This window comes from Schistocerca piceifrons, chromosome 3, assembly GCF_021461385.2.
Source record: "Schistocerca piceifrons isolate TAMUIC-IGC-003096 chromosome 3, iqSchPice1.1, whole genome shotgun sequence".
NCBI lineage: Eukaryota > Metazoa > Arthropoda > Insecta > Orthoptera > Acrididae > Schistocerca > Schistocerca piceifrons.
In genome coordinates this window covers 292,187,344-292,211,869 of record NC_060140.1, presented here as the reverse complement: position 1 = coordinate 292,211,869, position 24,526 = coordinate 292,187,344, and the positions used below count along the sequence as shown (strand labels likewise).

At 39.5% G+C, this 24,526-nt stretch overlaps 1 protein-coding gene across 1 annotated transcript in view; it reads left to right on the top strand.

The window, feature by feature from the left end:
• The first annotated feature begins 13,379 nt into the window (after nt 1-13,379).
• Nucleotides 13,380-24,526, top strand: part of LOC124789558 (arf-GAP with dual PH domain-containing protein 1-like) — a 133,194-nt gene continuing 122,047 nt past the window's right edge. The window contains exon 1 of the mRNA XM_047256962.1: nt 13,380-13,512. Within this exon, the coding sequence (XP_047112918.1) occupies nt 13,431-13,512 (82 nt within the window). The 5' untranslated portion in view covers nt 13,380-13,430. The remainder of the gene's footprint in view (nt 13,513-24,526) is intronic.

Here is a 24,526-nt window from a genome sequence, read left to right as displayed (position 1 = left end):
CTTTAGTAACTTTCCCAGCAGCCATTTTCACTTCTCCAAAGTTACCTATCTCTGGATCTTGCAGTATCTCTTGGTGAATAGTCATATGATGTAATGCTCCTGAATTCAGAACCCACACCTTTTCATCAGCACATCCTCCACCTTCGGTTGCTGTCATAACCACTATTTCATCATCTTTCTTTGCTCTTGCATTTGATGAGTCTTTGCTGTTTGTATCATTTTTAGCACCGTTGAGCTTACCCACACTTGCTCTGTATACTGATTTATTGGGAATATTCTGCTTGTTCGATGCACCCAGCAGGGGTGTTTTCATTGAAACGTGGGCAGTCCCTGGCGAATTGGTCTGTTTCACTACAGGAGAAAAAGAGTCAGTTTCTACTGGATGTGTTCTTTCCACCTTCTGGGTTTTTTTGTGATTTTCCTAGTGGCCCTGGAAAAACTTGTTTTGTTTCTGATCTCCATCTTGTGCTGCATATGCTTCGGCTCCTTCTTGGCTCTTGGTGGACTTGGAATCTGATTATAGGTGTGTCTCTTCTACTTCTAATCTGTTGATAACAGTGTCTATGGTGAATCTGTCTTCATCTCTTTCTAAACTTCTAATGAGGCTTTCATACTTCTCCAGGGATAGCCTGAGAAGCATGAGGTCCTGCAACTGTTATGTCAACTGGGGTGAAGCCCCCTTCCTTCAGTAATCTACTGGCAGACAATATCTTCATTACATAGTCGTTCAGGGTCATGTTGTCTACATTTTTTGATGTTTACTAAGCTCAGTGTTAAGTAGATGCAGCTGCAGTGTATTTTCTTAAGCTTCTTCCAAGCCTCCTTTGCTAGCTTAGGAGTACCAATCATCTCTAGACAGCTGTCTTCAACACATATTAGAATGATGGCAAGGCCTCCTCAGTTTTCTTCTCTTTCTCTGTATCCAGTTCGTTGTAATGTGTTCCAAAGCCAAGTTCTGTGGCATCCCATGTCTCACTATGCTCACCACACTCATAAACTGGGCTCATAACCTGTTGTAATTGTAAAGTGCAATGTTATTGAGATGTGGATAGCTTGTTGACTTACAAGACACGTTACATCACCCCCCCCCCCCCCCCACACACACACACACACAGACAGACAGAGAGAGAGAGAGAGAGAGAGAGAGAGAGAGAGAGAGAGAGAGAGAGAAAGTGAAGCAGAAGCTAGAAATCCTTTTATCTCTCACTACTCTGGAAACAGAACTGAATTCAAATGATGGCTACTGCATTAACTAGGCAGAATTACAACAAAAATGCTAATCCATACATATTGCAAAAATTGATGTAGGTGTGTACGTACATATGATAATCTAAACATATAATAAAAATGGATGGATGTGCATATGTATGCATGAATGATGTCAATTTCATTGTAAAAACCAGAAAACTTTACTTATGGCCTGATGTCCTCTGTCACCTTCAAAGTAGTCACCTCAGGCATGTATGTGACAATCCCCTTTTTGGAAGCACTCCCGCAAGTCTACAGGGTGAAGAATGTTCTGGACCCATTGCGATTCCACTTGGATGTCTTCAGTCAAGCCAAAATGTTACCCTTTCAACATAATTTTCATCTTTGTCAACAGACAGAATTTGCATAGGTCTAGGTCTGGTGAGCAGGGATGGTGGTGGACCATTGCATTGTTGTTTTTGGCCAGGAATTTGTCCAGAATGAGCTAGGCATGTGTGGGTATGTTGGCATGGTGCACCAACCAGTCTTTCTTTTTCCACAACTCTGCCCATTTGTGCCCATTTTGCCTCAAAACCTTTCAGTGCCCATTGACAAGCTGACCATGCAGCACAAACTGCTTATGCACTATTGCCCGTATATTGAAAAAAAAAAAAAAAGGATGGGCATTGACTTCATGTTGCTGTGAAATTGTTGAGCTTGTTTTGGCCTTGGAGTCGGTAGCATTTTCTTTTGTGATTATTGTTGCTTCTTTTCATGGTCATAACTATAGACTCAATATTCATCACCTGTTATGACTCTAGATAAGAATTCTGGACACACTAAAACTTTTTGTTGCAGCTCAGTGGATGTCTGAATCTTGAGATTTCATTGATTGATGTTGAGAAGGTGAGGGCAAGTTTGCTGCAATTTGTCTCCTGTTCAGTTTATCAGCCATAATTCGTTGACACTATGTACCATATGCAGCCCAAGTCTATTACAAACATCATGAATTGCATGCTTTTGGTCTTTGTGAAGCATGTCATGCATTTTCATTATTATTTCCATTGTAGTGCATGTTGATGGTCTATGGGAATGTTTTTCATCTTCCACAGATTCTCAGTCTTCCTTGAAGAGCTTGAACCACTCAAATGCTCTTGCTTGACTCAGTTCACTCTCACCAAATGCCTCTATCAGCATGCAGTGGGTTTCAGCTGCAGTTTTCTTCAACTTGAAATAGAATTTGATGCAAATTCATTGCTCCTCCATGTTATCCTCTTCACAATTTGCAGAAGCACTGGGTCATCCTGGTATGTACCACTAAAACTTACAACTGCATGCACAAATGATGATCTAGCTTTGTGCCAGAGTAGCTGAGAAGTGTACCTCAAGACATCTAGCATTGGAATGTCAAACTATTACTGGTTTGACTGGTACAACTAAATTCTCAGAAATTTTTGGTAGCACCTTGTATATATGTATTTATATTTGTTCCACATACCCTCCTAAACCACTGGACTGATTTCAACCAAACTTGGTACAAACAGCATTTACTGGTTAGTGAGAATCACTGTGAGATCAAGAACCACCTACCTAGTAAAGGGGCAGGGTGGGTCTGAAAAAGTAGTGTAGCTCAAAATGCTTGATTTTACAGACTTTATACATCCAGTATTCTGAGAGAGCACTCAGTCACTTGCAACAAACTTTGCCCATAATTACAAAGTTCTATGAAACAGTTTCTCTCTGACCTAATTGCTTACTGTATTTTAGCTGTTCATGCAGTAAAACTTCTGCATAGGGCACGATGTTATAATTTGTTACTTATTTATTACTAACTATAGTCACAGTATTTTTGATGATGATGTTTGGTTTGTGGGGCACTCACCTGCACAGTCATCAGTGCCCATTCAAATTTCCAATTTTTACACAGTCCAATTTTTTTACATAGTCCAATTTTTTACACAGTCCAATCTAGCCACTGTCACGAATGATGCTGATGATGAAAGGATGAGGACAACACAAACACCCAGTCCCCAGGCAGAGAAAATCCCCAACACGGCCGGGAATTGAACCTCAGACACTGTGATCCAAAGGTAGCACTGCTAGCCACTAGGCCACAAGCTGCAGGCACACAGTATTTTTGCTGACAGTATTCACATGTACCACTGAATGTACATGCAAAATTATATCATTGTTTGACTCACAGTTCAGGAGATATGAAGTCATAAACACTGAGATGCATGAAGAAATGCCACATTATGCATAATGATTAAAAAACAAATGTACCTGCAAAATATATCACTGTACAACACATTGCACATTGCATTACACATTGTTCAGGATACATGACGTCATAGAGACTGAACTGCATGAAATCGAAACTGAAGGATGAAATTCACTACAGATACAGGTAAAATATGTGTGAAATGTGTTAAATACAACCTCTGACAATAAAGCGCAGTGAATACAGTTAGAATGGTCAATTGGGGAACACTGGTGACTCCCAATGCTGAACCTGCATAGCGACCAGTGTTAACAACCTGCCCCACCATAGTTCAGTTGAGCTTCATGTGCATGTGTTTATGGGGATCAAGTACTGTCCATGAAGTGTGTGTACAAGTGATTCGCCCATTTTTGACAAGGCCGGGAAAGTATTTCTGACAATCCCCATAGCGGATGACCAGCGTCCACTGTCAGTGATGAAAACATTGAGAAAGTGAGGATATTAATCATGAATGACTGCCAATTAACTGTGTGCATCATAGCAGATTAACTGCAGAGGAACTGTGAATCTGTGAGACAAATCCTTACCCATGCGTTTATGAAGAGGAAAACGTGTGGTCGTCTTGTGCCACATCACTTGACTGATGATCAGAAGCAGGCATGTTTAGGGGTTTCACAGGATTTTGTTGAAACAGTGGATGTGACTTCCAATTTCTTGAACTGTATTGTCACTGAGGATAAAACCCAATGTCTCCGGTACGACCCAGAAATGAAATGACGAAGCACGGAGTGGCGTTTTCCGACATCACCTAGGTGGAAAAATGTCAGAGCTGAAAAATCACACTTCAAAATGATGTTCATCATCTTTTTTTATAGTCAAGGCGTTATCCACAAAGAATTTCTAACTGAGGGAACAACGTTGATGCTGCACGATACATTGAAATTTTGAGCCGTTTCATGCAACGTCTACACAGGGTACGACTCCAGTACGCGCCACCAGGTTCCTGGTTTTTTGTTCCTGACGATGCTTGCCCACACAGAGTCAGTGTTGTCAAACAGTTCCTGGCAAAAAACGGGATGGTGCAACTTGAACATCCACCATACTTGTCGAATCTCAGTCCTTCAGACTTCTTCCTATTCCCTCAACTCACTTTGAAAGGAAAGAGATTTGATTATACTCTTGACATCCAATTAAACGTGACATGGCTTTTGAACACCATCCCAAAGGAAGACTTTGTGAAAAGTTTTCAGGGCATGTATCGCAGAGCTCAGCACTGCATAATTATGGGAAGTTTATGGGAAGTGAGTATTTCAAAGGACAGTAAGGTAACTGTAGTTCATCTACATTAATGTTACAGGACTATTCACCGGACTTTATTGTCAGAGGTTGTATATGTAAAATATATGTGATACATGTACTCTGCTGAATCCACAAGTAAAAAGCTCCTCCTAAACACCTGGATTTATTTTATTCAAACGTGATACAAATATTACAGTCTGGAAAGAAATACTCGTGTTGTGGAGGTAAAAACCAGCAACCTCCTATCAGGCTGTGGTTGATAAAGTGGAGAGAGAAGAGGGGAGGAAGAGATGGACAGACAGAGAGGGGGAGGAGGACATGGGCACGGATATAAGGGAGGAGATGGACACAGTGAGGGAAGAAGGAAATGGACAGAGAAAGGGAACAGTAGGAGATGTACAGAGAGGGGGAGGAGGAGGAGGAGGAGGAGGAGGAGGAGGAGGAGGAGGAGGAGATAAAGTAAGTGAGGATGAGATAGAGGGGCTGGAGGAGGTGGAGTCAAAAGGGGGTGGAGGAGATGGACAGAGAAGGAAGGAGCAGATGGATAATGGCAGGAGCAGATGATCAGAGAGGTGGGAATAGCAAATGGAAAAAGAGAGGGACAGGAAGAGATAAAAAGTGGGGTGTTGAGGAGGTGGACAGAGAGAGGAAGAGAAGGAGATGGACAGAGAATAAGCCAGAGGAGATGGACAAAAAAAGGGGGAAGGAGGAGATGGGCTAATAGATTTGGAATAAATAAATACTCAGACAACCCTAGCTAGTATCTGTAAGTACCAAAATATTTAACTGCTACAAATAAATATTTGGAAATGGATATTTCATATCATATACACTTTCTTAGTTAACTCCTGAAAAAGTCGTGGATAATTTTTTGACACAATGTTGCATGTCATTGTTTACTATAGGGTTGTATGTAACTCACCAGATAGTTGTCCATGTTCTATTTTGTTTGCTGCAATGTCTAATGATGCTGCTGCAGTTATCAGACTGGTGCATTGCAACCTGGCTTTCTGCAACAAAGGGATGGGTCTTGTTGATGCTGCCAACCCTCACTGAGATAGTTGTGGGTGGTTGTGGCAGGTGGACATACTGATAGTTGCTGTCTCTTCTTGGTACAATTTACTCTTGATATTAATGTGGAAATATATATCATAGTTGATAATTAATCTTCTTAGAGATGGCTCAATTTAATTGAGATAGTTTTTTTTATTCTTGTTTATCTACCTGGCAAATTCATATTTATTGCTGTTGGAAAGCTGGATTTCTCCATATTTTATGTAAAATTAATTCCACACTGTAAAATTCAACTCACTGTCTTTTTTAATAAATAACACTGCTGTTTACCAGATGTATCATCATAATTTTTAACTTACGTGTTGCACCGTTGTTAACACTGTAATACAGTATAACCACACTGCTATAATAACTGTTCTGGTTTAAAGCTTCTGTTTAGTGTTTGGCGTATTTTTTCTTCATTATTTAATTTGTTTCTTCTCTGTAGCCATCACCATATGTAAGGCCACTGCTGTATATTCTGCATGTGTCATCTTCTTGATATTCTTTTACTCTTGTATCAGTATGTTTTCAGGTTGTAAACTTTATCTCCATATTCAAAGTTTCACTGTATAGTTTGCAGTTTCATGAAGCAGGTATACAGTACAAAGTTTGGATTTATTATCCAATGTATAATGTGAATGTTTAACAACACAAACACTTGGCATACAGAACAAGGCAGCTCTATCTCAGCCATCTCCTTTCCACCTAGTGACATTCACACAGTAAACTTCTTGAATTGTTGTGTAGTCCAAGCCACAGAACTTCACCATGGTAGGCTACATAGAACAGCACATGGTGCTACAGACTCCAAGGAATTATTGATGATGCTGTAAGCATGTCAAATGGAAGGAATTCATTGCTGCACAATGCTCCTGGAACACCTCAAACATAAAACAGCATACAAGAAGCCTTGAATTGCATTAATACTTAAACTAATAAGACTTGAACCTATCTGAATGTTCTGTATTTGAAACTATTCATGATTACTCTGTTATACCTATTGTCAAGGGTACAGCTGCTCTGATCACACCTCCCTACTTTATTAAACACACCTGTACCCTTACAGTCGATCATCTGAGGATGCATATTGACATATTGTCAATACTAGAAATATTGATGAGTTGTAGTGATGACCCTCAAAGTATCCTCAGTATTATCAGTACATACTGAATGTATAAGTTCCCGTATGGTATTGATGGTTTGACAGTATTCTCTATTTGAATGTTAACAGAGTTTCATGAACCAGCCACACAGCATTAGTGTGCACTGTTTACGTTTTCAATTCACATTTGTGGATATCATACCTCAGATTCAACTTTTCAAGTAGTCTTTTAACACAAAACAGTTCTAATAGGCCCATGCAAGGGTAATCATTTTATATCATTGTATGGTCAACCAAGGTTTCTCTATGACACTGCTTACTTTATTAATTTGAAAAATGTACTATAGATTGACAAATTACATAGCAGTTTGTAAAAATGCTTGGTCTTCAATGACTAATGAGAGGTCTGCAAAATGTAACCATTTACATCAAATTATCACAGAACACTAAAAAATATTTTATGTTAATTGCTTGTACATGTCTTTGCCAGGAAAATATAATTTGCTTCACAGGTATCCGTGCAGTGAGTCACTCCTCTTTTTCAGCCATTTTCTGGCCAATTTATCTTTTTTGTTCTTTCCTGTTACACACACACACACACACACACACACACACACACACACACACACACACACACCTGTTGGTTCTAGTAAGAAATTCAATTATTCTTATTTCTAGAACTGATTCCATGAATTGAGCTGTTGGTTTGAAAAAGTGATATATTTTTAATGACATATTTCATTAAGGAATAAATATATTAGGAAGCAGTAGTTAGTATCCCTAGTTCCCTAAACAGGCTTCTGCAGGATGTTCTTGAGTTCACACCACATATAACTCTTACTGCATGTTTTTGTGCCTGGAAAACTTTGGCTTGGCTCAATGAAGTACCCCAAAAAATAATCCCATATGACATTATGGAATGAAAGTAAGCATAGTATGCCAGATTTTTCATTTTTATATCCCCTATGTCTGACACAATTCGCATTGCAAATAGAAATTTGTTAAGACGCTTCAGCAGTTCTGTGGTGTGCTCCTCCCAGTTGAATTTATTATCAAGCTGTAATCCCAAGAATTTAACACTGTCCACTTCTTCTATCTGCTTGTCATCGTATGTAAGGCATATGCTCGTGGGACACCCCTTACAAGTTCTGAACTGCATGTAGTGTGTTTCTTCAAAGTTTAATGACAAAGAATTGGCTAGGAACCAGTGATTAATGTTCACAAATATTTTATTAGCCGATCTTTCTAAGACTACACTTGATTTGCTATTTATTGCAATGTTTGTATCATTGCCAAACAAAACACACTTGGCACCTTGTAATGTTACTGATGGAAGGTCATTGATATACACAAGAAAAAGTAAGGGGCCCAAAATGGAACCTTGTGGGACCCCACATGTAATTAGTTCACAGTTGGATGATGCCTGACAGCTTAATACATGTCTCTTTCCTAATAACACCCTTTGTTTCCTGTCAGAGATATAAGATTTGAACCATTTTGCAGCATTTCCTGTTACACCATAATATTCTAATTTACTTAAAAGGATATTGTGATTTACACAGTCAAATGCCTTTGACAGATCACAAAATATACCAGTTGCCTGCAATTTTTTGTCTAATGAATTAAGCACATTTTCACTGTAAGTGTAGACAGCCTTCTCAATATCAGAACCCTTTAGAAATGTGAACTGCGACTTCGACAGTATGTTATTTGATATAAAATGGTTATAAAGCCGATTGTACGTTACTTTTTCTAAAATTTTTGAGAATGCTGGCAAAACTGAAATTGGATGAAAATTTGATGCTATTTCTTTATCTCCCTTCTTAAACAGTGGCTTAACTTCAGCATATTTCAACCATTCAGGAAATATTCCACTGATAAATGACTGGTTACACAGACAGCTTAATATGTTACCTAACTCAGAATCACATTCTTTAATTAACTTTGTTGATATTTCATCATACCCACTAGATGTTTTTGATTTTAAAGATTTTATGATGGACATTATTTTCTGCTGGGGTAGTGAGGGTCAAATTCATATTACGGAAGTTACTTGAAATGTCTGGTCTGAGGTATTCCATAGCAGCATCTACAGAACCTGACAACCCCATCTTTTCAGTAACAGTTATAAAATGTTTGTTAAAAAGTTCTGCAACACTATACACATCTGTCACCAATGTATCATTTACTCTTAATGCTACTTGTCCCTCTTCATGTCTGGTTCTACCGGTCTCCTCCTTCACTATATCCCATATTGTCTTTATTTTGTTATCTGATATGACTATCCTTTCCTTGTAATATATTTGCTTTGATGTCCGTATTACAGTCTTTAATATTTTGCAGTATTTCTTGTAATGGGCTATAGTATCAACATCAGAACTGTTTTGGATTGACAGATTCAGTTTTCTTTTTGTTTTACAAGATACCCCTATTCCTTGAGTAATCCATGGCTTCTTTGCAGACTTTGCTCTAACCTTGGTTAATTTTGGGGGTAAAAAGTGTTCAAATAAGGTAAGCACTTTATTAGCAAAAGTGTTATATTTTTTATTCATGCCATGAGCACTGTAAACATCAGTCCAGTGAATGTCTCTGAGGAGAGTCCTAAAATAATCAATTTTTGGCTTATTGATTACCCTCTTGAGCTCAGATTTAACAGATTTTATGTCCTGTTCAGTATTAACATTTAACAGAAGGAACTACATGTCATGGTCTGAGAGGCCATTGACTATTGGTTTTGGAATATAATTTTGTTCATTGGACTTTCTATAAAGATATCATCAATGGCTGTTTGTGAGCAATTGGCTACCATAGTGGGGAATTTTACAGTGGGAATTAAGTTGAATGATAGTTGTTACTTACTCAAATAAGTTCTTATTGTGAGAGTCTTTAAGAAAATCTACATTGAAATCACCAGCAACCACTATTTCTTTGTTTTGTAGTTGTTAAATGGGCCAATACAGCTTCAAGGTGGTTTATGAACAGATTAAAGTTACCTGCAGGTGCTCGATATACACTTAATATTATGAAGGATTTTTTGTGAAATTCTACTTCTGTTGCACATACTTCCATATGGTATTCCAGGCAAAATTTATGAATGTCTATGTTCTTAAATTTATGACAGTTCCTGATAAATGTGGCACCTCCTCCCTTCTCGATTGCTGTTCTACAAAACTGAGATGCTAACCTAAACCCTGTTCCACACCTAAACCTTGTAAAATCGCATTGTCAACTGACAATAATATTGATGGTACCAGTATGTGGTTTGTTTACCACTATTGGGAAAGTCATTGATTTAAATCAGGAACAGTATTGGCGCTAACATGCTACCTCTTCTGTATTAATGTATTTTGCTTCTGGTAACTGTTTTGATAAAAGCTTAGACATATATGAATTATGTGTCATCTCTACTCTTTGTACCCTCTCTGTTAGGTATGACTGGAACCAGTAATTAGCTACATCTCTTATTCCTAATGCTTCTAGCTTTTATAGTGGAGTCTTACAGTCAAAAGTGTCCAAAGCCCTAAAAAGATATAAAAATATGCATGTTGTTGTTGTTGTGGTCTTCAGTCCTGAGACTGGTTTGATGCAGCTCTCCATGCTACTCTATCCTGTGCAAGCTTCTTCATCTCCCAGTACCTACTGCAGCCTACATCCTTCTGAATCTGCTTAGTGTATTCATCTCTTGGTCTCCCTCTACGATTTTTACCCTCCACGCTGCCCTCCAATACTAAATTGGTGATCCCTTGATGCCTTAGAACATGTCCTACCAACCGATCCCTTCTTCTAGTCAAGTTGTGCCACAAGCACCTCGTCTCCCCAATTCTATTCAATACCTCCTCATTAGTAATGCGATCTACCCATCTAATCTTCAGCATTCATCTGTACCACAACATTTCGAAAGCTTCTATTCTCTTCTTGTCTAAACTATTTATCGTCCACGTTTCACTTCCATACATGGCTACACTCCATACAAATACTTTCAGAAACGAATTCCTGACATTTAGATCTATACTCGATGTTAACAAATTTTTCTTCTTCAGAAATGCTTTCCTTGCCATTGCCAGTCTATATTTTATATCCTCTCTACTTTGACCATCGTCAGTTATTTTGCTCCCCAAATAGCAAAACTCCTTTACTACTTTAAGTGTCTCATTTCCTAATCTAATTCCCTCAGCATCACCCGACTTAATTCGACTACATTCCGTTATCCTCGTTTTGCTTTTGTTGATGTTCATCTTATACCCTCCTTTCAAGACACTGTCCATTCTGTTCAGCTGCTCTTCCAAGTCCTTTGCTGTCTCTGACAGAATTACAATATCATTGGCGAACCTCAAAGTTTTTATTTCTTCTCCATGGATTTTAATACCTACTCCAAATTTTTCTTTTGTTTCCTTTACTGCTTGCTCAATAAACAGATTGAACATCGGGGAGAGGCTGCAACCCTGTCTCACTCCCTTCCCAACCACTGCTTCCCTTTCATACCCCTCGACTCTTATAACTGCCATCTGGTTTCTGTACAAATTGTAAATAGCCTTTTGCTCCCTGTATTTTACCCCTGCCACCTTCATAATTTAAAAGAGAGTATTCCAATCAACATTGTCAAAAGCTTTCTCTAAGTCTACAAATGCTAGAAACGTGGGTTTGCCTTTTCTTGATCTTTCTTCTAAGATAAGTCGTAGGGTCAGTATTGCCTCACGTGTTCCAACATTTCTACGGAATCCAAACTGATCTTCCCCGAGGTCGGCTTCTATCAGTTTTTCCATTCGTCTGTAAATAATTCGCATTAGTATTTTGCAGCTGTGACTTATTAAACTGATAGTTCGGTAATTTTCACATCTGTCAACACCTGCTTTCTTTGGGATTGGAATTATTATATTCTTCTTGAAGAAGAAGAGAAAAATATGCATGTGACACACTTATCTTTGTCAAGCGCATGTAGTATCACTTGTGTGTACTTACGAGAGTGCTCACTAGTTACATTTATGATACTTGTGTTTATGTTTACGCCTCAACACAAAATTAACTAGTGTATGGTATTTTTATTGATTGCATGTTCTGATGAAGGGTCGGTAAGTTTGTGAAATGTACTGTGTTACGTTTCCCAACAGTTTATTTTTCTTTATGATGTGTAGCAAGTGTGTCATTTGATGTGTTAAAATCTATCTTGTCAGTGATTATTTCAGAATTTTTTGGTCTGCTGGAGATTTAGCCAGTGGAAAAATAACTATGTCTGTTACGAATGACAACAGGTATTCAACCAAGCATGGCCCAAGATCCACCTACTATACTTTCATGAATCTTCTCTTCCCCATCCTGTTTACATGTAGGCCTAGGCTAGTGAAACTCCATCTATTGGTAGTTCTGACTGGTATCAGAGCAACATGTCAAATGCCACCAGTGCCATCTCTAACTGTGCATTAATCTGCCTCAGAGCTCCATTAAGGAATTGCTGATCCTGATACCAGAAAAGGTTGACAAAGTGTACATTGGCACCACAAGTCATCGACTCTATCTTATTCTCATCACCACCTGTCATGAGGCTCATCCTTGTCCAAACAGTTTCCAGCCCGCCCACTATCACTATATGGTCCTCTATGATAAAAAATCTCTATATAAAGACCCAAAGTCCTATATCACTTCATTTAGCCCTGAATTTGATTTGTAAATGCTGGTAGACTGGTATGCTGCTCGTAAGCTTTCCTGCAACTGAAGGCCTATACCTTGCTTATGGCTACTACCTAGCAGCAGCACTTTTTTCTTCCTAACACTTTTGCATATTCATGGGCTTCCTGATCTTAGTTGAAGTGTGTCACATACTTCCTACTCCTGATCCTACCTGAGGCTCTTCTCCACTGACCTCTGGTAGTTGTAGTGCCTGTTTTTGGTGTTGAAAATCATACTCTCATTTAATGTTCTCTTTCTCCCTGCCAGATCTCAATCACTCCCCTCCCCTCTACCCCACTGATCCTGATCAGTTCCTCCATTGCTTCCTTCAACTGCGCCTGAAAGTTACAAAATTTCCCTTCCTGCTAGTGAAAATGTTCCTGCCGCATACTGTGCAGTTCCAGAACGGAGCCTCTTCTGTTCTCCCCACAACATCACCCCCCCCCCCCCCCACCCAGTGAATACGTTTCCCACAATATTGGTAACAAAGCCCCCTACTTTAACAGCCATTTTAGAAAACAGTGGACATGAGAAGACGATAAACACCAGACCGATCGTACAGCTGACTAAAGCGGGTATCGTGCGCTAGATTTGCGGCTATTTCTAGTCTACAAGCTATGATTTGCCTGTACAGTTGTGATCTGCGCCCACAGATCTGATCAATTTTGCTCAAAGCTGCAAATTCAAGGTTTGTGTAATTGTCTGGTCTACAGATTTAATGTACGCAGCCAATTGTGGCGACACAATGTGGTTACAGGCTGGCCTGCACGCGAAATTTGTTGCGAAAGATGTTTCGAATCGACTCGTAAGCAAAGATGTTATGTTCGTGCAGAATTGTATGTTTCAATGGTAGTCGTTGACAGTGTTTAGTAAACAAACAGTAAACACGGAAAAGTGGTTATGGCGGATAGAAATGAGAAGTTGCTGCTAGAGCTACTGAAACGACCAGGAAATGGTGAATGCGTTGACTGTGGGAGTAAAGGTACGCACGTTTAGAGATGTATGAGTTGTTAGTGCTACGAGTTAAAAGCGGAAATGATAATGTACCATGTTAAGTTACGCGTAATAATTTTATAAACGTTTTGTAACCAGAAGTTTAAGTATTAAACGTTTCTTCATCCGTGCTGTGAACAGTCAGTGCAAATGAAAGGACACTCTTCTTTACTGGACGTGTACGACTATGCTTATAATCGTGTTTCATATTATGTTCTATATGTTCACGAAACTCCCGGGTGTGGTGAGTAATGCGTTTTTACTTGTCTTCATGCTATCACCAACTCCTGCTAATAGAAAAAAGGAAACTGATACTTCCGGTGCTTACGAAGTTTTATGAAACCAAGAAAATATCTAGTAGTAATTTGCATGTCACAACCCCCGTAATCAGGCTACCTGTGGAGTCTTCACTTTCCAGCATTTTCTGTAGTTCCTCAAGAATTGATTAGAAGATTTTGTCATTGTCCAAGTTATTGCTAGATTGTAACTGACGAATATAAAATTGTAGTTGCAGGAGCATGTGCTTAAACACTGCTGTTCCAGCAAGCTATCTTCATTACAGCACTTGGTCTTCTGTTCCTACTGAAGTCTGGTGCCCAAGCATTGGTACTAGGATATTTAAACATGTCTTTATAATGAGAGATGTGTCAAGCAGCTAAACCCTCACCAACAGACCTTATGTACTTACTGACTGTGACTGCAGAGCATTGTGGAAGGTGGTTGTAAAAAGTCACATTAAATTAGTGCAAGGAAACATCATGGGTTCCAAAATGCTACCAACAGTCCAGATAACATCATGACTGTACATACGGGGTTAAAAAGAATGGGGTATAATGGTTGAGCAGCTCCTGATAAGCCACACATTTCTGTAGCCAATGCTAAATGGTGCTTGAAGTGGACAGCGGATGACTTGAAATGAATGATTTGTAGTGACGAATCATGCTATGTAATAGGAAAGTCTGATAGAAGGGTTTGTGTTTGGCAAATGTATGCAGAATGTTGCATGCCAACATTATGTTATGGGGATGTTTTTTGTGGTTACAGTGTGGTCCTCTAATTGTGCTTAATAAAACGCTAAATGCAGAAAAATATGAACATATTTTAAAGCATTGTGAACTGTGTACAGCAGAGGAACAGTTCAGAGATGACAGTTGTTTGTATCAGCATGGCAACCCTGTCATAAAGCAGCATTGATGGGGCAGAGGTTTATGAACAATAACATTCCTGAAATGAAGTGGACTGCCCAGAACCCCAACCTGAACTCAGTGGAATACATTTTGAATGAGGTAGGATGTTGACTTCACTCCGTACCGTAGCATCCAGCATCACTACTTTCTCTGCTTTTAGTTCTTGAAGAAGAATAGGGTACCATTCCACTACCAACATTCTGACTCTTCACTAGTAGTTGCCGAGGTGCTCTTCATCATATGGGTCTAGTGTATATGTGAGGTTTGGCACTCAAGTAATAAATGATCCACTGCGGCTAGGTAACTTTGCGTATCAGCAATTTTCCCATATTGTGGAGAAATTACAGAAATAAATAAACCACTTGTAAATATATATGCACTAAGTATAATGATGACACAGTGTGTGAAGTCAGTAAAGCAGTAAAGAAACACTGAAGAACAAGAAGTTTACAGGTGTAGATGAAATATACATCTGCATGCTGGAAAATGGAGCAAGGAAGGAAGGCAATGCAGAAAGTATAGAAAACAGACAGTTTTCCTTCTCTAATCACTGTCAAAAGTAATAGAATCAGTTATAAAAGACAAATTAATGCACTTTTTAAATGAGTACAAACTTCTAGGTGCATTACAGTTAGTGTTATGAAGTGTTAGAGGTAGGGGCCTACAGAATAAACCATAGTAGAATTTTCAAAAGTGATAGTTGATGCTTGTGGGAAGGATAAGTATATCACAGGCATATTGTTAGATCTCTCTAAGGCTTTCAGTAGTGTTGACTATAAAATTGTATTAAATAACTGAGAATCATTAAACAGAAGAGATCTAGCTAAAGAAGTGTACCTAGCAGGTAGGATACAAAGAACAGACATAACACAGTCATCAAATAAGACTATGAACTTTTAGTGAAATACTTATAAAAAAGAAAATACATTATTATAGGAGCTCATCAGGTTGCATATTAGTTTCCTACAATGCCAGTATCAATTCTGAGGCTTAAACCTTAGCAGTATCTGAGTTCACACCTTCAAAATTCTGTATAGGCCTATGTGAAATTTTTGATTTGTGCCATTATAGTTCCAGTACAATGACCTGGTGCTCTTATTTTGGATTACACTTATGAACTTCTCTCTTGTTGCTATAGACTTGGCATTCGATGACTTGGTCTTGGTTTTGCTTATCATTTATCCTACTGATCTACATCCATGTCTGCACTCTGCAAAACACCCTGAGGTGAGTGGCAGAGAATACGTCCCATTCACATATGGAGCATGAGAAGTATGAGTGAATGCCTCTGCACATGCAGGAATTATTCTAATCTTATCCTCATGATTCCTCACGATGTGAGTGATATGTAGATGGTTTTAGTATATTTCTAGAGTCATTATTTGAAGCTAGTTGTTGAAACTTTAGTAGACTTTCTCTGGATGGTTTACGTCTATCTTAAAGAGTCTTCCAGTTCAGTTCCTTCAGTATGTCTGTGTCACATTCCCATGGATTAAACAAATCTGTGACCATTCATCGTGCCCATCTCTGTAGTCGATCAATACCCCTGTTAGTCCTATATTGTATGGGTCCCACACACTTGAGCAATATTCCAGAACTGGTCACCTGAGTGATTTGTAACCAATCTCCTTTATAGATTGATTGAACTTCCCTAGTATTCTACCAATAAACTGAAGTCTACCATTTGCTTTACCCACGACTGAGCCTATGTGATCATTCCATTTCATATCCCTACAAAGTGTTACACCCAGGTATTTGTACGGGTTGGGTGATTCCAACAGTGTCTCATTGAGGTTACAGTCAGAGGATACTACTTTTTTCATTTTGCGAAATGCAAAATTTTACATTTCTGAACATTTAGAGCAAGTTGCCAATCTATGTACCACAGTGAAATCTTATCAAGATCTGACTGAATATTTATGCAGCTTCATTATAGACAGCTACATTATCTGCAAAAAAAACCTGATTTTACTATTAATATTGTCTGCAAGATCACTAAAATACAACATGAACAGCAAGGGTCCCAACACACTTTCCTGGGGCACACCCAAAGTTAGTTAACTACTTCTGATAATGACTCTCCATCCAAGATAACACGCTGTTTCCTCCCTACCAAAAAGTCCTCAATTCAGTTACAAATTTAAATTGATATCCCATATGGTCATACTTTTGACAGTAAGTGTAGGCGTGGTACTGAGTCAAATGCTTTTTGGAAATCAAGAAATAGTACATCTGCCTGATTGCCTTGATCCAAAGCAAGTATGAGAAAAGCGCAAGTTGTGTTTCACAATGTCGGTGTTTTCAAAATCCATGCTGGTTGACATTGAGGAGGTCGGTATGTTTAAGGTACCTCATTTTGCTTGAGCTCAGAATGTGTTGTAAGATTCTACAACAAATTGATATCAAGGATAGTGGATGGTAGTTTTGTGGATCTAGCGGGTCGACAGAAGTATCCAATCCCACCCGTCGGCTTTGACCCGTGATGTAAGGGTGTTGTGGTGTGTGACGTGAAGACGGCACGGAGTTTGGTTTGTGAGTGTGGCGTGTTTGTAGATGTCGTCGTGTTGTGGTTTGTTGTGCCCTCTGGTGGTATGTTCAGGGCTTTCGCTTGTGTGGTGTAATGGGCTCAGTTTGGTCTTGCTCATTATACAGAATTGTTCGAGTGTTAGCTGTGTTTGTAGTGGATTTTGTTTCAGTGAGTTAACGATTTAGTGGTTTTGTGTGAAGGTTAATTTAGTGTTGTCCGCTGTAGGTCATGTGGTAATTTTAGTAAATTAATCGGTTGTTGTTTTTGTTCAGGAATGGATATGAAGGATAAAATTAATAGTGCGCATCTGCGGGAAATGATGGGAAACACTGCTTTGGAACTGATAAAGTTTTTACAGCTGTTTGGTTTAATTGCGGAGATCATGAAGTGCTCTATTTGTGGTGAAGAAATGAAGTTGGCTAAAGTTCCGGCATCTTGGACCAGAGACGGTTATATGTGGCGCTGTCGAAAGGATAACATTTGGCGTTCCATACGGTGTGGTTCCTGGTTCGAGAAGCCTAGGTTGGGCATGTGCGAGATTGCACTGGTGACTTATTATTTTTATTATAGAGCCCCACACAGTTTTTGCACGCATGAGACTGGTGTGAGTGAGAGGAGTGTGCTTGATTGGTTTTCTTTTTGCCGTGAAGTGTGTTCTGAGTTTATTAAGTACAGGGGTACGTTGGAGGGCATACGGTTGTTGTGGAGGTGGATGAGTCACAGTTTGGGAAAAGGAAGTATAGGAGGTGTAAGTCTGTGGTTGGTGTCTGGGTGTGGGGGGCTGTTGTTCCGGGGGGGGGGGGGGTGGGTGTTCTGAATGTGTTTTTAGGGTTGTGGAAGGGAGGTCTAAGGCGGAATTAGTGAGGTTAATTGAGGAGTACATAGAACCGTGGTCCATAGTAGTTTCAGATGCTTTTTCTTCATAGAGGGGGTTGGGTGAGAGGGGATTCAATCATTTAGTCATTAACCATAGCTTGGAGTTCAAAAATTATGAGACAGGGGCTTGCACAAATACAATAGAGGGGATGTTGGGGGCTGTTAAGTCAGTTCTTGGGAGGGGGAAGAGGTGCTCTTCCAACCTTCAGTCTCATTTAGATGAGTACTGTTGGCGGAAGTGTGTCCCTGAGGACTATTGTGTTTTTTCGGTTTTTTTTACGGGCTGTTAGTAAAATGTATAGGCCGAAAGTGGTTAGTTAGGGTGGTTTGGATGAGTGGGTGGGTGGCTGTGGCTCAGGGTGGGGTGGGTGGTTTATTTCGTGTTAGAGTGTTTGTGAGAGGGGGGGGGGGGGTAGGGAGTGTGTTGGTTTGTGTTTTAGTCGTGGAGGATCTATTTTGTTGAGTTGTAGTGTGTGATTGAGATATTTTTATGTTGCATTTGGTTTTTGTTTGTGGGTTTTTTATTTTGGGGTGAGGGGGGAGGTTGTTTTGGTTGGGGGGGGGGGTGAGGTGTGGGTGGGTTGGGTCTTTTGGTTGAGTATTTTTTCATTGTGTGTGTGTGTGTGTGTGTGTGTGTGTGTGTGTGTGTGTGTGTTTGTGGTGTCCAACCTAGTTTGTGGCACCGGAACTTTTTTGTGGTAAGTTTTTATTTTTTTGTTTTGTTTTTAGTGTATGTGTTGTGTGGTAGGAGTTGAGGGAAGTGTTTTATTGAAGTGTGTGGCTGTGAATGTTGGTATTGGTATTGGGAGATGTTTTTGAGCTATATAGGTCAAGGGAAGTGTTTGATCCTAATTTATGGGATCGGGAGTTGCTGTTGAGCTATATAGGTCAAGGGAGGTGTTCAATCTCAATTTATGGGATCGGGAGCTGCTGTTGAGCTATATAGGTCAGGGTAAGTGTTCGATCCCAGTGTGTGGCTGTGAATGCTGGTATTAGAATTGGGAGATGTTTTTGAGCTATATAGGTCAAGGGAAGTGTTTGATCCCAATTTATGGGATCGGGAGCTGCTGTTGAGCTATCTAGGTCAAGGGAACTGTCCGATTCCAGATGATATTGTGTTTTGTGATGCTGTTTTTTTTGTCATGTTGCGTGGTTTTGTATTGGGGTGGGTGTCTAAATTTGTTTATAATTAGTTTGCCTCCACCCAAAAACCCCCAATTTCCCACACTTGTCCCGTTAGTGTCATTAGGCATTTTGTGGAACGTGTGTGTGTTTGTTTTTCGATGTATTTTCGTCTTTATAATGTGTACGTAAGGACTTTATATGTGCCATATTGAAATCGTGGTTTATGGTCGTTTCCGCCATATTTGTGACGTCATGGATCAAAGCAGACAGGTGGGATCGGACGCTTCCGTATTTCCGATCTAGCCTTGTTGTAGACGGGTGTGACCAGTGGCATTTTCAAAGGACTGAGCACAGTTTTGTGTTCAAGCGATCTACAATAGATTGTAGTTAGAAGAGGGGATAACTCACCCACAAATTCAATGTAGAATCTGACAGGAATTCCATCAGGGCCTGGAGCTATAATGGCACACAATCGAAGGTTTCACATACGGAAAGTAAGGGGTGGCTTGAAGAGCTGCAGGAAAATTTAAAGCCACTTGCTTAGGGCAGTACTTGGCTAACACTTGCTGGCTTGTCTACCTGAGCTCTGCATTTTGTGCTACCATGATTTGATTATTTCAGCCTGTGACTTATGCAGCTTTGGTGCTCTTCACAGGTCACTAAATGCAAGTGTTTCTGTCATGAATTATAGAAAATTGGTGGCAAGGAACATCATCAGATAGTTTTCAGTTCAATAAACTTTACCAACAGCCGTATACTTCAAGATATTTTATTTTATTCCGAAAGCAACCAGTTTCCGCAATTCATTTTGCCATCTTCAGGTCCCTGCATAATAAGAGTATACCTGTAGTAATATAAGGGAATAAAAATCCAGTTTACAAGAAGTGACAGGTAATCATAATGCCGCTTAAGCTTAAAAATGATGTTACTACATGTATACTCTTTTATTATGCAGGAGCCTGAAGATGACAAAATGAATTGCCGAAACTGGTTACTTTTGAAATAAAATAAAATATCTTATAGTGTACAGCTGTTGGTAAAGTTTATTGAATTGAAAAGTACTTACCAGCCAATGTCCCCAGGCCATAATGGATCAACAGAGGTCATCATATAGTGTCAGTAACATTTCCCCATTCGCTGTCCTCAACAAATCAAAGAAACCATTTATTCGTGGCGTTTCATACTGTCTTGTATTGCAAGTGCGATTTCTGATCCAGTTTGTCAGTGTGCTATATTGCTTACTCCCAGTAGCCTTTTACACAATTGTTTCACAATTTACAGCCTCTTGCTGACTGAGTGAGGCAGCACTATGGTTAGCACACCAGACTCGCATTCAGGAGGATGGTGGTTCAAAGTCCCATGCAGCCATTCAGATGTAGATTTTTAGTGATTTTCCTGAATCAAATAAGGCAAAATCCAGGGCAGTTCCAGTGAAAGGACACAACCCATTTCTTTGTTCAGTTCGAGCTTGTGCTCCATCTCTAATGACCTTGTTGTCAACAGGGTGTTAAACTCAAATCTTCCTTCCTTCCTTCCTCTTGCTCATTCCTATTTGCAAGACTTACAGCCATTATAATTTCATGTGTGAATCTTGCAATGTGTCTTATGCACAATATATAATTTATGATTATATTGTCAGGTTGATACCAGTTAAACAAGTTAATGTGAAAGCAGCATCATCTTCAGGCCCATCACTTGATGAGGTCCTACAAATAAGCAAGCATTTGAAATAGATACTTACACTGCTGGTAGTTACCAACAGCAACTAACATATTTGGACTATATGATTTCAGTTTATTAGAGTTCCAAATCAGTGACCAAGTAACATCAGTGTGTGTGTGTGTGTGTGTGTGTGTGTGTGTGTGTGTGTGTGTGCAGTAACCCCATTTAAGTGATTTGGAAAAATTTTACACTAGTCGTACACAGTTGTTTGAACACACTCTTGTGAGGAAAAGATATTAAGGTGCATATTACTTTAAAACCTTAAGGTTAGCAGTGCATCTACCAAGTGTGCATGATCCCATGTGCAGTGCATGGAGGGGCTCAAACAGATCTACAAATATTGTAGGAAATGGAGGGTGTTGTTGTTGTGGTCATCAGTCCTGAGACTGGTTTGATGCAGCTCTCCATACTAATCTATCCTGTGCAAGCGCCTTCATCTCCCAGTACCTACTGCAACCTACATTCTTCTGAATCTGCTTAGTGTATTCATCTCTATGATTTTTACCCTCCATGCTGCCCTCCAATGCTAAATTTGTGATCCCTTCATGCCTCAGGACATGTCCTACCAACCGATCCCTTCTGCTAGTCAAGTTGTGCCACAAACTTCTCTTCTCCCCAATCCTATTCAATACCTCCTCATTAGTTACGCGATCTACCCACCTAATCTTCAACATTCTTCTGTAACACCACATTTCGAAAGCTTCTATTCTCTTCTTTTCCAAAATATTTATTGTCCATGTTTCACTTCCATACATGGCTACACTCCATACAAATACTTTCAGAAACGACTTCCTGACACTTAAAACTATACTCGATGTTAACAAGTTTCTCTTCTTCAGAAACGCTTTCCTTGCCATTGCCAGTCTACATTTTATATCCTCTCTACTTCGACCATCATCAGTTATTTTGCTCCCCAAATAGCAAAACTCCTTTACCACTTTAAGTGTTTCATTTCCTAATCTAATTCCCTCAGCATCACCCGACTTAATTTGACTACATTCCATTATCCTCATTTTGCTTTTGTTTATGTTCATCTTATATCCTCCTTTCAAGACACTGTCCATTCCGTTCAACTGCTCTTCCAAGTCCTTTGCTGTCTCTGACAGAATTACAATGTCATCAGCGAACCTCAAAGTTTTTATTTCTTCTCCATGGATTTTAATACCTATTCCGAATTTTTCTTTTGTTTCCTTTACTGCTTGCTCAATATACAGATTGAATATCATCGGGGAGAGGCTACAACCCTGTCTCACTCCCTCCCCAACCAATGCTTCCCTTTCATGTCCCTCAACTCTTGTAACTGCCATCTGGTTTCTGTACAAATTGTAAATAGCCTTTCGCTACCTGTATTTTAGCCCTGCCACCTTTAGAATTTGAAAGATAGTATTCCAGTCAACATTGTCAAAAGCTTTCTCTAAGTCTACAAATGCTAGAAACGTAGGTTTGCCTTTCCTTAATCTTTCTTCTAAGATAAGTCGTAAGGTCAGTATTGCCTCACGTGTTCCAACATTTCTACGGAATCCAAACTGATCTTCCCCGAGGTCGGCTTCTACCCGTTTTTTCATTCGTCTGTAAATAATTCGCATTAGTATTTTGCAGCTGTGACTTATTAAACTGATAGTTCGGTAATTTTCACATCTGTAAATACCTGCTTTCTTTGGGATTGGAATTATTATATTCTTCTTGAAGTCTGAGGGTATTTCGCCTGTCTCGTACATCTTGCTCACCAGATGGTAGAGTTTTGTCAGGACTGACTCTCCCAAGGCCGTCAGTAGTTCTAATGGAATGTTGTCTACTCCCGGGGCCTTGTTTCGATTCAGGTCGTTCAGTGCTCTGTCAAACTCTTCACGCAGTATCGTATCTCCCATTTCATCTTCATCTACATCCTCTTCCATTTCCATAATATTGTCCTCAAGTACATCACCCTTGTATAGACCCTCTGTATACTCCTTCCACCTTTCTGCTTTCCCCTCTTTGCTTAGAACTGGGTTTCCATCTGAGCTCTTGATATCCATGCAAGTGGCTCTCTTTTCTCCAAAGGTCTCTTTAATTTTCCTGTAGGCTGTATCTATCTTACCGCTAGTGAGATAAGCCTCTACATGCTTACATTTGTCCTCTAGCCATGCCTGCTTAGCCATTTTGCACTTCCTGTCAATCTCATTTTTGAGACGTTTGTATTCCTTTTTACCTGCTTCATTTACTGCATTTTTATATTTTCTCTTTTCATCAATTAAATTCAATATTTCTTCCGTTACCCAAGGATTTCTACTAGCCCTCGTCTCTTTACCTACTTGATCCTCTGCTGCCTTCACTACTTCATCCCTCAAAGCTACCCACTCTTCTTCTACTGTATTTCTTTCCCCCATTCCTGTGAATTGTTCCCTTATGATCTCCCTGAAACACTGTACAACCTCTGGTTCTTTCAGTTTATCCAGGTCCCATCTCCTGAAATTCCCACCTTTTTGCAGTTTCTTCAGTTTTAATCTACAGTTCATAACCAATAGATTGTGGTCAGAGTCCACATCTGCCCCTGGAAATGTCCTACAATTTAAAACCTGGTTCCTAAATCTCTTTCTTACCATTATATAATCTATCTGATGCCCTTTAGGTTATCACACCCATATTGGCTGGCTACTGGGTGACGTCAATAGTTACTATTGAAAAAACCTAACAGATCAGTCCACATATGTGATGATTTTAAAGTGTTGATGTACATATAATCTAATCTTTTATTGATCTTTATTCATTATCATAACCAGAGGAGGTGCTTGCAAAGTTATTTCAGGGCCAGTATTCTCCAAAATCAATTTTGCAGATGATGTATAAATACGGTCATTTGCTTCTGGGAGTAGCAATTTTGCTTGCTATATTCCAAAGGTATCTTAATCGTTTCATTCAGACATCCTTAATTGTACTAATTATTTAGATGATGATGATGTGGTACCGAGGCCTACATGGGAATAAGAATTGTTTGACCACTGGCTGAACATTGGTTAAACTATCAGTTTCACAAGTGCACTTACTACCTAGGACACATCTTACTTAAAAAATGGTTCATGCCCATGGTGAAACATGTAGCTGCCTTAGACAATCTGTCAGTTTTGAGGAACAGAAAAGACTTACAGTTGTTCCTCAGTAAACTAAACTATTATGGCCAATATATCATGCATCATCCATGTCAACAAGCATTCCTGTGACTAAAAAGAATGTACGCAGTCAGCACCACACCTGGAAACATTTCCAACCATTAAGTGCATCACTCTAGCAACTAGTGCACACAGCACAGCATCAGGGTCATGCTGTTGCATATAAATGCAAGTGGTACAGAACAATCAATCATGTTTTTATTAGAACATCTCAACAGATGCACAGTGTAATTAATTCCAGATTGAATAAGAGGCACTGCCAATCATTCACAGGAGTTAAAAAGTCACTTGTATCTCTATAATGCAAAGTTCCACTTAATCATGGAAAATAATCCACTGCTTATTCTGTTTGGTCCCCATGAAAAAGCTCCCCAGATGAGCAGCATAGGGCCACCAATGATGGGCCCTGTACATTAGCTA